Source organism: Pristis pectinata, chromosome 8, assembly GCF_009764475.1.
Source record: "Pristis pectinata isolate sPriPec2 chromosome 8, sPriPec2.1.pri, whole genome shotgun sequence".
Lineage (NCBI taxonomy): Eukaryota > Metazoa > Chordata > Chondrichthyes > Rhinopristiformes > Pristidae > Pristis > Pristis pectinata.
Window position 1 is genome coordinate 85,686,734 of NC_067412.1, and position 16,723 is coordinate 85,703,456.

A 16,723-nucleotide genomic window follows, 5' to 3' on the forward strand; every position below is an offset into this window, starting at 1 on the left:
CTCTCTCTTGCTTCAGTTCCTCAAAACCATCATCCTTTTATGCTCTTAACTTCTAAACTCAACCAGTCCATTGTTTAGCTATGTAACTTCACACCTTTCACCCTCCATAACTCGACTATCCAAAATCTGTATCCCCCCAACTTGTATGGTCCCACTTGTGTTGAGCTGCATGACTCCTGATCCAGCATCTCAATATATATCATTTTGATTTTAAAATCCCTCTGTGGCCTTGCCCTCTTCCTCAGGATTTCTTCACTCCTCTAGTTCTGGCCTTTAGAGCAGCCCTGATTTTCTTTGCTGTACTACTGACAGCCACACCTTCAGCTGCTTGAGGCTCCACCCCCAGAAGCAGTGACTTGATTAGTGCCACGCTGGTGTTATGTTACAGGCAGGCATCAGATTGAAAAGAGGTGAACCAGTACACATGGAAATAATTAGAACAATTTATAACACTTGTAAATTAAAATAATTTCTTGATCAGGATAGATTCTTGACTTTTCTGGAAGTTGAGCAGAAGAATATTCCTTAATTTTCCTAAATTATGGCAAGTACACATTTTCCTTAGTGTAACTCCAACATTGGAATAGTGTATTTCAAAATATGCTGTACAGAGGTAGTAGAAATGTGAACTGTTAGAATCATCTTCCCACCATGTGTATATGTTTGCCCACATAATTTTAGATTCTATATAATGCCAAACAACATTAAAAATAAATGCAAGAATCTGTACCATTTGTTGTTAAAACTGTGGAGTCTTGGCTTGAGTTTGATGGTACAACAAACAACAAGACACTTATATAAAAATGCACAACTTTTAATAAACAATTTTCTATAAACATGGAAAGCAAATTAGAAATATGCAGCTTGTGATAAAATGCTTCCAATAATAACTTAAATTTCACTATGCAGACATAATTTTTAAAGCAGCAGCTTGAAGTGATTTTCTTTTTTTTAAAAACTACATAAGTGGTAAACCTCACTTAAAATAAGTGACATTCTCCAAAACCAGCTGCAAACTTCTTTTTCCCTTTAAGTTTGGAAGTCCCAATATTCCATTTGAAGTTTTGCATTAAAAAAACATTTCAGTTGAGACACACTCCTGATCAAAGCCACAAGTCTCAGATGCCAGTGAAACTACAGAAACTTGCAAGACAACTGAAAACATATTTGAAATATTAAAATGTAGTATTATCATCATTACATGTTTTTGCTGGCCCCTTGAAATTACCCAGCCAGAAGCAGTAAGATGGTAAGTCCTGGAAATAAATACCTCTAAGATACTCGTCTAATTTTAAATATAACCGACCGGATGATTCCAGGCAGTTCCTTGTCTCCCTGAGTTGTCATATCAATACTACTAAAAGGTTTGCAGAGATATTTAAGAAGGCCACATGATCTTGAAGCTATTAAACAACTTTACAAAGTATCTTATCGAAACATGAAACAAAGCAAAGCTCAATTTTTTTTATATAGCTGTTAGGATCTTTTACACCCCCCATATATCATCATCTCAACACTGGCATTCTTGTTTTGTGGATTTTGTTGCCCTCAGCAATAAGGCCTTCGCACAAAGTTCCAGCTTTGCTGTGCCTCTAATATTAGCTAGAGATCGCACTGTGCATTTGGAATATCGTCACAATGCACTTACCCACAGGTCTATACAAAAGGCAGTGTAAAAGAAACCATTCTATAAAATGTACCCAAAAGGCACAAATCCATTCAAACATAATTTCTAAAGTGCCATCCCCTCTCTACCAATTGTTTAGGCATTACGGTAAAGAAATTCACATGCGGCTTTTGACTTTTCAACTAAAAAAAGCTCAATTTCCAACTAAGCCTTACTTCGCAATTAACAGTTCCAAATAGCATTATATTAATACCAAATTGATTTTTGTTAAAACCTGAATCCAGGTTAACTAATTAATAAATACAGTTGGTAAGGCATAGGTTCTAGAGTGTAATTTCCTCATATTCATTTTCCTGAGATGGAGATTGTTTTATGAGGAGAGGTTTGAGTAAAGTTGGTCAACAGCCCTGGAGTTTAGAGGTGGTGTCACTGAAATGCACAAGATTCTGAGGGAAACAAAGGGTAAGTCCTAAGTCTGGAGAATTGTGAACTTGGGAGACAGTATCAGATTTGGCCATTTAGGATTAAGGACAGGTAGAAGTTCTATACACAGAGGGTTCTTAATCTTTGTAATTCCAGAGGGCTATAGATGTTCAGTCATTGAGAATATTCAAGGCTGATGTCCAAAAGAACTTTCTACATTAAGGAGATCACAACCAATATTATGATCAGGTGGGGAAGTAAAGTTGAGGTACAGGACCTGCCATTATTTAGAATGATGGTGAAGGCTCAAGGAACCACAGGGCTGATCCCTACCTGTATTTAATATTTTTTCATTGTTGTAGGAAAATTATACAACAATGCTGGGACTTAGAATGGTTTAAATTTTTTCCACCCTTCCCTTCTAAAAGGCCACTTTACAATTAACAAGCTTGATGAACTACTATTCATTTTTGCTTAAGAACTAACAGCCCTCCGTGTGTGAGGAAGCCATTTGAACTGCAGAAGGCACCTTGGCCTAATCTATCCATGCTCTCATCTTTATACTACATATAGCACATTAAACAGTGATGAATCACCACTACATTTTCCTCTTCCTAGTCTGGGGTTGAGAATGCCAGATGCATTGTGTCATTGTTAATATGGTAGAAATAGCACAGACCCTGCATCAGATGTGGGATTGTTTGGTGTGTAGAACAGATGAAAAGCAAATGAAGCTTTCACCCACTAAACCATTGGCAAAGAAAAACTTGTTTTCTGAAAGCAGTTGCCCATCAACAAACCAGTGTCACAGGATTAAAGTTTCTTGCTTGTGGACTGGAGCTTTGGGCTATTTGCATTTTCAGTAATACCAGTGAGCTAATTTGTGGCAAAGAAATCTTACCTGGAGAAAAGGAAGGAAAGGCACAGTCTCAGATTCCAACATGTTTTCCATTTCATTCCTGGAGCAGCAGCATTAACTAACCATAGAAACATTCATGTGATGGACTGCCAGGATCACACAGTGGGAAAGGGACAGAATATCAATACAATGCATCAATGACAAGTTCAATACAATTTACAAGCCCAATGACCAAAACAAAGCTCACAGTACAGTAAAAAAGCAACAAATCAGTAGGGTGAGTTTGATAATTAGCACAATACAAAAATATCAATGTACTCCCCAACAAATGGCTTCCAACTCAACCCTTTTTTTGTATACAGAAACAAGTCATGTTAATTTTTGCTTTTGAGGAATTATGTTGTAAAGGTGAAATGGAATGAGATGCTGGTTAATTTTATCATCTTCAAGCTATCTATAATCACTGAAACCAATTATCGCTGGAAGGTATTTCCCCCTGCATTGGAAATGAGGCTTGTTTTTATACAATTGTGCTCGTTTAGTTTGAGCATCAGCAAGATTGTAGAAATGGGATTTTCAGGACGACAAAATAAGACCACTTAGAAATCTGCATGAATGCCTTGTAATGGAGACCGATATTATTTGCAGCAAGCAGCCAGTCAGATGCACAAGAAATGAGTTAATCAAACATATCAAATGCTGATTGATTATAACTCAGCTTCATTTCAACTTCATTCAGTCTTCCGGTTGCACATACCATATAAATATAAAATCAACAAAGAGAAACAAACCTCTTCATGGTCAAAATAACATTCCACTGTATCACTAAAACATTAAGAATCTTTAAATTATGTATGACATCTCTTTCAGACTTAAGCATTCTGAAAGACGTTTTCCTGTTAACGTAGCAGGAAATTGATTTATGATTTTAGAATAAGCTTGCTGAACTCCAAGCCAAGGTTTACTTGTATGACTAGGATATACAACCTGGCATAAGCCACATTATCAGGTTCTTTAAATTTTTGATAACATAAATGACACAAAGCATCATTATTAAGCCAAAATTTAGGGCATTTCAATTTTTAGAAGGAGGAAACAAATGTAACTCCACAGCATCCAAATCATTTTTTTTTAAAAAGTACATGGAAAGTAGCTAAACCCATCTTAGAGCATTTACCTCCAATGAATAGTCTGGGCAATAGACGTCATGTGGCAATGGCATTGTCTTCCCTCAAAATACTTGTGTTTGTCTAAATAGAGCATCAGGGAATTAAAATTGGGTGCCAAGAGACAGTAAATTATTGTTTTCAAATGGGCAGCATGTACCCAACTTGCAATTTCTCCCAGCCAAGAATTTTTTGTTGTGACATCTCCTGAGATGGCAAGTAAAGTGGAACAAACTAATTCCACGCAGTAACAGCCATCCCAAGTCTTTTAAGGCCAGGCAGCAAGTTGTACAGGACCCTGACAAGGATGTGATCAACACATCACTTGAAAATAAAAATAAAATTCAGTGATGGAACAATCAGGAGAGTTAATGCAGGTTGATTGCAAATGCCACCTCCTTTCACATTCAGACCCTGTGATCTTGCAACATTTTCAATTATACTTAAGTAAATAAGTCTCATTCATTTAACTGCCCAGAAAAAAGTTAATATGCACAAAACAGAATCAATTTTTCATCAATATTATTTACGAGTTAGACATCAGTACATGGCCCATCTGTTTCAAATGTACACACACAGATGTTTGGGTGGGGGATGTTCTAGATACAACACTTGTGACTGAGATAATGAATGGAAATAGGAAAACTGAGAAGTATCTGGCCCAGTACTTTCACTGCAACTTATTCTGTATGACAATGATTTCCCTTTCTGAACTTGTTCACTTAATCTGAAATTTTAAATTTTTGCGTAGAGTCACTTTCATTATGTATTGAAAAAAGTATAAAACTATTTCAGATGAAGCTCCCTTGAGGCCATATCAGAGCCATTGACTGTCAACAATTTTTTTTAAAAATTCGCCTTTTTGAATCTTCTTTCATTCCAGTTACTAACATTTGCCTAAACAATGTACATTGCTGGAGAAAATTTACTGCAATGTTTCAAACAAATTTCTTGAGTGGCAGCTTGACCACATCCACCACATACTTGCGAGCAGGAGCAGCAACATAGAACAGGAGAGTGACCAGCTTTCCATGTGTCACTGTCATCAGTGTTTGATGTCCGGATGCCCAGATTCGATACCAGGAGCTGTAGAAGGGGTCAGATATCGCAGGACAGAGCATGTTGTTCAGGTTAACTTCCGTGACCTTAAAAATATAACAAAATAGTCAAAACTTATATTTTGCAGTGAAACTGTCCTCAAGGGACTATGGATCATTTCATTGGCTGTAAGTGTGGTGATGCATTATTTGTTGGTGGAGCAAGATGAAGAAACTCCCCTCTTACATCTTTAAACAGTTATTAACACACAGTAGTTTCTTCCTGTAAGATTTATTTGGAGTCATCAGTCTTGACTGGAACTTAAGAGAAGCAGCCAACCCAGTGAGTATAGCTTCTATTTAAAGACATTTTCCTCTGTGACAAAATATGTGACTTTTTTTTTAAAAAAACTTCTCATGCCTTGTTTTTTTCTTAAATGGTCCTGTCAACTTGGGATTGTTTATTTTATAGCTAGGATGTGGTGTCCTTGGTCTGATAGATTGTGGTCTGATGGATTCAAGGTAACAAGTGTAATCCATTATCCCACAGGGCAGGAAGAAAGCTTGTTTTGAAAAAGAAGGGAGCAATATTGATGAGTAGGACAAAGAAAAGTGTTAATATAAAGGTAGGTGGTGGTAGAAAGGAGAGATGACGTGCTTCAGAGCAAGGAGAGGAGACCCTGCATTGAGAGTGTGATATCTACTGACTTGAGTGGAAAAAAAAACAGCTGCTTTATAATTTTAAAACAGGCAGCACAAACACAAGTATTTTCAATAAGTAATGCGAATTTTGTTCCCTTGGATACAGCAATGACCCCAATTATAGGGAAGGAAGGTTCCATGTTCTTGACTCCCTGCATAATATTACAGCCACTATTAGGAGAGCCATCGACAAACCCTCCCAGATTTTTGCCCTATGGTATTTCTTGGCTCCATCCACACAGATTCCACATCCTGATTTTCTGAGCTATTGTCCTCCTTCACTTGCACATTGATTTCCTCCTTTACTATCACCATCCCAGCTCCTTTCCCTTTTTGTTTTTCCTTCCTAAATATTGAATACCCCTGGGTGTTCAGTTCCCATTCTTGGTCCCCCCTGCAACTGTGACTCTGTAATGGCAACCAAATCAGAATCATGAGTACCTATTTGCACTACAGGTTGCAATTCTAGTCCAGCACTCTTGGGGCTCTCCAGGTCACGCAAGGATTCCAAGAATTGTAACCCGAAGTTTCCACAAGATGGAAATGGTGTTGGCTGAGATCACAAAAGTTACATTGGTAGGTTAATTAGCTACAGACTAGTACAGATCTTAGTTAATTTTAGATTTTAGTTAGAATTAGTTAATACTATAGATCTGTACTAGATTCAAAACATGCCAGACCACAGGAGTTGCTGGACCACAATGCCAGATTAGAGAGCTTCAACCTGTATTAATTCATCCACCTGATTGTGAATGCAGTGTTCATTAAGGCACAAAAGCCTTTAGCCTTGCCTTTATTAGCCGTCTTGGCTTTTTGTTTGCACTGCGGTCCTATTTGACTCTTGCCCTTGTTTTCTCTGCCTTCCACTTTCGCTGTCTTTCATCTCTCCCTTTCCTTTCACCTCCTCTGTCTCCCCCTGCCCTCCTAGTTTAAACCCTCTCAACAGCACTGGGAAACAACCCATCTTCCCCAACACTGCCCAAGGACCTGGCCCTGCCCAGATGTAACCCATCCAGTTTGTGCTGGTCCCAGCTTCCCCAATGGTCCCAGTATCCCAGGATTCAGAATCCCTTCCCTATCACCATTACTCCAGCCACCCACTCATACATAGTTCTGCTCTTGCTAGCATGTGGCATTAAGTGTGACTTTTACCTCAAAAGCTAGATCATGAAGCTGAAACATCTGACTTCAGGAAAACCTTTTCTTCAGTATTTCCCCTGCCTCAATGGGGAGTACTCTGATGCTAATCAGAAGGTTGTGGATTCAACCCATGGGACTCGAGCACAACAACTGAAGCTGACACATCAGTGCAGCACTGAAGAAATGGTGCCCTGTCTGAGGTGCCATCATCCAGATGCGAGGCAGAGGTCAAGTTTGCTCACTCACGCTATTCTCTTTCAAAGAGAAGCAGGGGAGCATCCTGGCTAATATTAATCAACTAATATCAACAAAGTGGTCTATCTCAGCATATCATTGCAATTTGTGGCTGTAAAGTTCACTGTAAAGCTGTCTTTAATTAGAACATAGAACACTACAGCACAGTACAGGCCCTTCGGCCCACAATGTTGTGCCGACACTTTATCCTGCTCTAAGATCTATCTAACCCTTCCCTCCCACATAGCCCCCTATTTTTCTATAATTCATGTGTCTATCTAAGAGTCTTTTAAATATCCCTAATGTATCTGCCTCCACAACCTCTACCAGCAGTGTGTTTCACGCATCCACCACTCTGTGTAAAAAAAACTTACCCCTGACATCCCCCTTATGCCTTCCTCCAATCACCTTAAAATTATGTCCCCTCATGTTAGCCATTGTTGCACTGGGAAAAAAGTCTCTGACTGTCCACTCGATCTATGCCTCTTATCATCTTGTACACCTCTATCAAGTCACCTCTCATCCTCCTTCTCTCCAAAGAGAAAAGCCCTAGCTCGTTCAACCTAGATATGCTCTCCAATCCAGGCAACATCCTGGTAAATCTCCTCTGCACCCTCTCTAAAGCTTCCACATCCTTTATATAATGAGGCGACCAGAACTGAACACAATACTCTAAGTGTGGTCTGACCAGAGTTCCATAGAGCTGCAACATTACCTCATGACTCTTGAACTCAATACCCCGACTCCATGCGCCTTCTTAACAACCCTATCAACCTGCGTGGCAACCTTGAGGGATCTATGGACGTGGACCCCAAGATCCCTCTGTTCCTCCACACCATTAAGAGTCCTGCCATTAACCTTGTATTCTGCCTTCAAATTTGATCTCCTGAAGTGTATCACTTCACACTTATCCGGGTTGAACGCCATCTGCTACTTCTCAGCCCAGCTCTGCATTCTATCAATTAGTTCTTCATTTTGTTCATAAATCAATAGCATATCAGTGATATTCAGAATCCAATTTCACAGATCTTGAGATCGTATTTTGTTGTTTGTTTTCGTGGGAGGTGGACATCACTACCAATGTTTCACTGATTGTCCATCTCTTCTTGCCCCTGAACTGACAAGGCAGTTAAGAGCCAACTCCACTGGTAGGTCTGGCTGACCAGATAAGGATGGCAGATTTCCTTGAGGATATGAATTAGGAAGAGTAGGCCACTTGGCCCCTTGAGCTGGCTCCATCACTTAAGAAGATTATAGCTGATCTGATTACGTCTGAACTCCACATTCCAATCTACCATTGATAACCTTTCAGCTACTTGCTTATCAGGAATCTATCCACCTCTTTCTTAAAAATTTTGTAAAGATTTGCTTCCACTGCTTTTTGAGGAAGAGAGTTCCAAAGACTCATGACTGGCAGAGAAAAAGGGTTACCTCATCTCAGTGGAATGCCAAAAGATTCTTTAAAAAGCTGCATTATCTGCATCTGCTCTCTGTGAGAACTCCTTCCGACCTTCCAAGTATATTTTTGGCTGCAGGGTGTTGGCCAAACTTGGGTTTTTTTCCCAGCAAAAGGCAGCTCTGTCATGGTATTGGAAATGAATTATTCTACAATCCATCCCACACCTAAAGGGCTAAACTGGAATTAGTTGACCTTGCAGGTTTTTGCCCATCCTCCTCTGTAGAGATAATTAATATCCACTTGAAATCGGAGCTCCCTTTGGGGAATGACAGCTGCAACACACCATGTTATTAACACAATAGCTTACAACAATAATTGCCCTTTCTGCTAAACATTGACACTAAAACCAGCAATCCCAAACACTGCTACATGGCCATGCATCTACTCAACTAAAAATAGTTCCAGTCTCTAGCCTGCTTTTCAATTTATGTACCAGCACTATTATTCCAGCTAGCATTTAGAGGCTTTGGAAAATATAAAGACCCTACTAATTTACAATGAATCACTGAAGAGCTGGTACAAATGTTGAATAAACCAGAGTTTCACATTTATTGAGACATTCAAAATGAAATCCTTGATTAGGGTTTTCAGACATGCATCACGTACACAAATATATATCCAAACACTATATATAGATGTTTAGACTGCTGCATATAGCAAGAGATCAGTGGGTGCATGCTCTATAAATATGGATGTGGTCCTAAAACAACTATAGTGACAGAATGTTTACAAGTAACTCTGCAAGAGTACTTTGAGTCAGCCAATAAAGTACTTCAAGTGTACTCACTGTGGCAATGTAGCAAACAGAGCAGCCAATTCACACACAGCAAGCAACAACAGTGGCATGACAATGACCAAGTAAGTATTTTACAAAGGTCAATTGACTGCTTTTCTTCAAATTAATAAAAATCAGTTAATTGACCACCAAAAATTGTCCCTAGTGTGTGGATGAATAGTAGAATTTGGGGGGAATTAAAAAAATGGAATTATTGTAAATGGGTGCATATGGTTAGTGTGTGGGCTCATTAGGCTGAAGGGCTTGTTTCCGTGATGTATGCATCTATGTTCTCCATTAAGAGAACCTTTTACAAATATCAAGGAAATGCAGACAAAGCTTCATTTAATGCTCATCTTAAGACAGTAGCACCAACACTGCAGCACTTTCTCAACAGGACTCCGGGTGTCAACTTGAATTTTTGTGCTCATCTATCATGTGGGATTTGTATCTACAATCTTCTGTTTCAGATGCAAGAATACTGCCAGCTTAGCTACAGCTGGCATTCAACAAATCGAGGTGCACAACTGCAGTCATGGGTAACATGCACCTCTGGTGGTCAGTATTTGACAAAAATAATCATGAGTAAGCAGTTGAACTACTAAATAGACTGTATGGCTTGCAATAGAGTTTTGTGGTTCTGGATCCATCAACATGATCATCAGAAGTGCAGTAAAAGTGGCCCACTTATTTAGTTATGTTATATATATTTCAAACTACCAAATCAAGCCACAAAATAGTGGGCAAAATGATCAACCAAAAGCTGAAGGGACTGATGCTGGTTCTAGGTGGGTACAGGGCTCGAAGCAAGCTAGCGAGTGAAAGAGAGGGGGGGAGAGAGAGCAGCTACATTAGATTGGCAGAGCACGGTTGATTTGAAGCAACAGGAATAGCATCCTTTGTAGCAAGGGAAGATTTAATTTTGGCAAAAGGCCAATTGACCTTTGCACAAAGGGTAATCAAGTGTTGGAAAAGGTTGTTAAGAACTGAGCTCAAGCCCATGCCTTAGATGCCATTTCAGCAAAAGAATGAGGTGTGTTAATGAGATAGAGGAAGATATCCCGGAAATGAGACATCCAAACGTCCTAAAGGGCTTCATTCATTCAAACCTATTTTTGAGGGGTGGGGGAGGAAAAGCTCCTGTTCTCTTCAATCAATAGCCATAATCTTTGTCTTCAGATAATGTATCGATATCCTCATTCCAATCCCTAAGCAAATTTCCAGTCTCCGGATTGTCAACAGGAATGCTTTCAATTCAATTTTAGTGGGCTCCCTGTGCCCCAAACCCTTGCAACTACTTCACAGCAGCACCTAGTGAAATACCAGTAAGGAATTCTACTTGGCTAACCACACTCACTTTTAATTTTAGTGTTTAAAGCTTAGCTCACACACTTCTGAGTCAGATGGTTGTGGGTTTACGGCCAATTTCAGAGTTCAACATAAATCTAGATGGAAATCAGTGTATAGCTGAAGAAATGCTTCAGATGAGACATTAGTCATTGACCCCAGCTGGTCCACTGTGGTGAATTTTAAAGACCATCTGAGAAAGAGTTACAGCCTATCAAATCTCCCTTAAACAACATCACCATTAACTGGATATCACTGCAAGACCTTCTTCTGTGAAACATGGATACTATATAATTGTAACTTGCAAGTAGTTTGATTCTACACAAGGTGTGTTAGGATGTCCCTGGCAGATGAAATGGAGTGCTACATAAATTTAAAAATGCAAGCAATAGTTGTATTTCAGGCAGCTGTTATTTGAAACTTGCTATGATTTTTCAGATCACTGGATTAATACTCAGGATGCAACCATATTCTACTTGCCATATAAATAAGGCATGTGCTAAATATGAGTAGCTAAAAACTCCATACAATCAGCGCAGTATTTTTGCAGTGTGAGCCAAGTACAAGCTCATTAAATATTCAAGGAAATTGATAAAACATTGCACTAGGGCATTAATATGATTTAGGGATCTACAGAAGCAAATATTCAAAAATTAGCTCATAACTCAGAAGATATAGAATGTGAGGTATCATTCCAGGTTTCCCTTCTAGCACCTGATAAAGGAGAGATGTACACCAAGAAAACTGATCCCTCTCTGTAATCTTATGCTTCCAACTATACTGCTTACAATTCACCTTTGTGGTTAACTGGATCTATAATTCCTGGGTTTCCCTCTCACGTTCTTAAATAGCAAAGGTCTATGTGCAATTTTCCAATATAAAGAATTTGGAAGTTTATGGTTATAGCTTCTGCAGTGTTCTCAGCTACTTCCTTTACGACTAAGTAAGACTAATTGAAAAATAAAAGGCAGGTGTTCTAAATGTCTCAACGTGGGTTCAATTGCATCATTCACTCTAGTAAGTGGAAGCTACATCTCAAGCATAATGTCACGGAGTCATATAGCACAGAAATAGGCCCTTTGGCCTATCTCATTCATGCTGTCCATCAAGTATCCACCTATACTGATCCCATTTACCAGCACTTGGTCCAGAGACCTCTATGCCTTGGCAATTTAAATTCCTGTCAAGATACTTTTTAAATGTTGTGAGGGTATCTGGTTCCTCAGGTTTCTCATTCCACTCACCCTCTGGGTGGAAAAAAATCCCCCTCAGATCCTCTCTAAACCTCTTACCCTTTACGCTAAACCTATGCCTTCTTGTTTTAGACGTCTATGCTATCCCACTCAAGCTCCTCAGAATTTTATATTCCTCTATCAAGTCCCCCCTCAACCTCCTCCACTCTTAAGCAAACCCAGTATATCCAGTCCCTCCTCATAACTGAAGCACACCATTCCGGGCAATATTGTGGTGAATCTCCTCTATACCCTTCCCAATACAATCACATCCTTCCTATTGTGTAGCAACAGAACTGTTCACACTACCTCGCTAACTTATTGTTTTATAAAGTTGTACCATAATGTCCTTGGTGTTGCATTCTATGTCCCAGCTGATGAAGGCAAGTATCCCACGTGCCTTCCTCACTACCTTATCCACCTGTGCCGTCACCAGAGATCCTTGGACTCTTTCACCAAGGTCCCTCTGTTCTGCAGTACTTCCTGGGTCACCACTATCATTTCAGGTGTCAACACACATAACATTTAAACTACATACAAAATAGGACTGTACACAAAACAAAAGGATGCCCCTCACTCTGTTGTATGAGCTGTACATCCTTTGGATATCGGCCTTGTTGGCATATATTAAGTGCACAATACAGCTCCAAAATTCAGTTCAACTGAAGTCCATGAAACTGAGTTTGGGAATCAGAGTACAAAGCACAGATGTAAACCAGAAATTGAACCGAAGAAATTTTTGATATACTAAGTGAATGCTGTGTACAGTGTCAACAGGAAATGGGTTTAAAAAGATTTCCCCAAGCAATTTCTCCGTAGGGGAGTAACAACAGTGCATGGGTCTCCCACTGGAAAACCCTCAACTATGGAGCTCATGATCACAGGTGGCTGCATCAGCAGCACTGCATCCACAGATTGAGAGATATGTGAGCTGCAGTTACCGGTATATTGTTAAATAATGAAAATTATTTGATGTCATCACATATAAAATACAATGGGGAAATAAAAATAGCATTGAGGTGAATTTCATGGTGAGTAATTTCAGCAGGGAAGGGGTGCAATCAATTCAAATGGGCATCACGGTAGTGTAGCAGTTAGCGTAACACTATTACAGTGCCAGCGACCTGGGTTCAATTCCGTCTGCTGTCTGCAAGGAGTTTGAATGTTCTCCCAGTGTCTGCATGGGTTTTCTCTGGGTGCTCCAGTTTCCTCCCACATTCCAAAAGACGTACAGGTTAGAAAGTTGTGGGCATGCTGTGTTGGCGCTGGAAGCGTGGCGACACTTGCAGGCTGCCCCCCCCAAGCACATTCTCAATGACGCAAAAGGACGCATTTCACTGTGTGTTTCAATGTACATGTGACAATAAATATCTTATAAAATGTTTTTCATGTGCTATTTACAAATTAACAAAGAGCAAATGGATCCATGTGTTTTATACAAAACAAGGATGAATTTCTGCCCCCACCACCTTCTTTAAACGCCAATCTTTTCCAAATTCCTTGTGCATTTCTGCCATCTTTGTGGAGTGAAGTCACTGTAAAATGAAGAGAACCGTTTGTGTTGCTGAATGAAAGATGATACAGTGTTATTCCCTGACATTAACTGCTTGTGCAGTGCTTCCAGTCAAATATAAAGCAACAAACCCATGTTTGGAATAGCAAGCTGACTGTCCAATGATACCTTGAATTCCATAAAAAGGTCAGCTACAAGAATCAGTTTAGCAAAGAAATAAATATAACATTTTTGGTTAACTATAAAAATTAAGAATATTGATGAATCAAAGACACTAAATAGATTAAATCATCTTTTCAATGGTTTGCCTGTCTTACCACTTTACACAAAATTTTACAGAAATTTCTGGGGACTTTTAATTCACACAGCACCTAACAGGAACGACATTTGAAAATAATGATTCAAAGGTAGCAAACCTTTTGGACAACAAGAACTTGCCTTGCACAACTCCTTTAAACTTTCCTCCTTTCACCTTAAACCTATGCTTTCTCGTATTTGACATTTCCACTTTGAGGAAAGAAATTCTGATTCTATCCCCTATCTAGGCCTTTTATAATGTTATATACTTCTATCAGATTGCCTCTCCGCCTCTAACATTCCAGAGGAAACAATCCAAGATTGTCCAACCTCTCCTTATAGCCAATACACCACAAACCAAGCAACATCCTGGTGAACCCCTTCTGCACCCTGTCCAAAGCCTCCACATCCTTCCTTTAGGACGCTGACCAGAACTGCATAGAATACTTATAGTGAGGCCTAACTAAAGTTTCATACAGCTGCAACGCAACTTGCCAACTTTTATACTCAATGCCCTGACCAATGAAGGCAAGCATGCTAAACACCATTTTTACCACCCTGTCTACTTGTGTTGACACTTTCAGGGAGCTATGGAATTGCACTCAAAGATCCTTCTATACATCAATGCTCCTAATGGTCCTACCATTTACTGTGTACTTTCCTCTTGCATTTGATCTCCAAAATGAATCACTTGTCCAAATTAAACTCCATCTGCCATTTCACCAAATTTTCAACTGGTCTGTATACTGCTGTATCGTTTGACAACCTTCCTCACTATACACCTGCTCCACCAATTTTTGTGTCATCTGCAAACTTACTAATCAGACCACCTCCATTTTCATCCAAATCATATATAATCACAAACAACAAAGGTCCCCACACAGATCGTTGCAATCACAGTCCTCTAGTCAGAAAAACACCCCTCCACCACTACCCTGTCTTCTATGAACAAATCAGTTTTGTATCCAACTCACCATGGATCCCATGTGACTTAATCTTGACCAATCTACCATGAGGGACCTTGTCAAATGCTTTACTAGAGTTGATGTGGACAACATCTGCTGCCCCACTCTCATCATCTTTGTCACATCCTCAAAAGCCTCATTCAAATTTGAGACACAGGACCTCCCCCATACTGACTATCCCTAACAAGTCCATGCTTTTCCAAATGCAAGTAAATCCTGTCCCTAAGAATCTTCTCCAATAATTCTCCAACCACTGACAAGGCTCTCCAGCCTACAATTTCCTGGATTATCCCTGGTGCCCTTCTTAAACAACTACGTCTGAAAACATTGCTTGGTTTTGGGAGCACATTTACATCTGATGCAATCTCAATCCGGTGAAGACGGGAAAGCAGAACTATCTTCACAAAAGTCCCAAACATCTGGTAAAAGCCCATTGCAAAGGATTTGATCTGAGAAGCTTGTGGGCAACCCTAAACCACATCAGCACAAACTGTAGGGGTTGACAGTTCAAGCATAAAGCTCTCCAGGACACCCTAGATGGACCATGGATCATAGAATGATTCAATACCCCTTTCACAAATATATAGAAGAGGCACCACAGCAGTACACACCACTATGCCTAACATCATGAACTGGCTTAAACCCCTGAACACAAAAATCTAATTGTTGCTGTACATCTGCATCAGACAAAGGAAATACTATGCAGCAGCATCGCATATAAGAACACAATAAATACCTGCATGCAAAGATTTAATTAGCAAGGGTTAAGAGATTTTATTTATGCAAGTACACAGACACACACTACATCTTCTGTTACTTTGCTCACAAGTACAGAATTTGACACATGGTTGTAACATCTTGCAAACGGCCAGTGTATAAAGCATCCTTTCAAGTTCTTGCACATGAGTGCGATATCTAATTGGCAAGGTTCAGAAAATGTAGAATAAAAATTCTCTTACTCAGTTGCCTCATAAAAAGAGGGTCTCTCAGGATTTTTTCAATCTCTATCATTGGCTCATCTTTTCTTTTCCTCCCTCTTACATCCCCCATCTCCCACCCTTCTGTCCCAAAAGCACACACGATCTCCATCTCACAGAGTCCAACTATCACTCTTCATTATAATTACTCCTTCTCTCGGCCTCCCACTCCCTCTATGCCTCCAATTTGCCAGTTAGACTTCTCTCTAGATTGAGTCCATTTGTCACTATATCATGTGTAGTCCATGAAAACTTTGTTTAGCCTGCCCTTGTTGTAAGTGGAAACTGCCCTGGAGGAATATCAGTTATGCTGAAAATCAATCCTTTTTAATTGTAAATTATTAATGAGCTAATTTCTGGCTGCAGAACTACACTGTAGTGATTCCATTGCAGTGATTCCAGAATAATTAAATAACATATTGCTCCTGGGTGGGTAACTTACAGCAAGTGTATAAAATTAGCTAAATCTTCAAGGACAGTTATTTTAAAGTTATTTTAAGACTTTAGTTTTTTTTCCCCCAGACAAGGAAAAGTTTGGACAGAAGTACTGAAAAAAAACTGTTAGCATTCTGTAGCAGGGAAGGACAAAGAAATAAAACCACCAAATTTTTGGTCTTAATTGCCATCCAGCAACTAATCAGAAATTGCACACTGATGCCTGGAAAGAGTGGATTGGACTTGGTTTTGATGCCCTCTGATTAAATGGTCTGCTAACCCTCAGAGTCAAGCTTCAATCGATGACCACAGTCCCCTGAATGTGATGGCCAATCTACACAAATCAAAGTTCTACAGCAATAGTGAGCAAATAATCTCTTTTAGTAATGTTGGTTTGGGGATAAATATTGGCTAAAACTTTCAGAAAGCTTTTTTTGGAATAGTCCTGTAGAATCTTTTATATTCATTTGAAAGGGAAAATCTCGTCTCGTTTTAATGTCTCACCTGGTTAATGGTTTCTGACTGTGCAGCACTC

At 39.5% G+C, this 16,723-nt stretch overlaps 1 protein-coding gene across 1 annotated transcript in view; it reads right to left on the reverse strand.

Annotated features, from left to right (window-relative positions):
- Positions 1-800: 800 nt before the first annotated feature.
- The window catches only part of LOC127573620 (transmembrane protein 164-like), a 91,887-nt gene continuing 75,964 nt past the window's right edge, over positions 801-16,723 (reverse strand). The window contains exon 6 of the mRNA XM_052022005.1: positions 801-5,220. Within this exon, the coding sequence (XP_051877965.1) occupies positions 5,014-5,220 (207 nt within the window). The 3' untranslated portion in view covers positions 801-5,013. The remainder of the gene's footprint in view (positions 5,221-16,723) is intronic.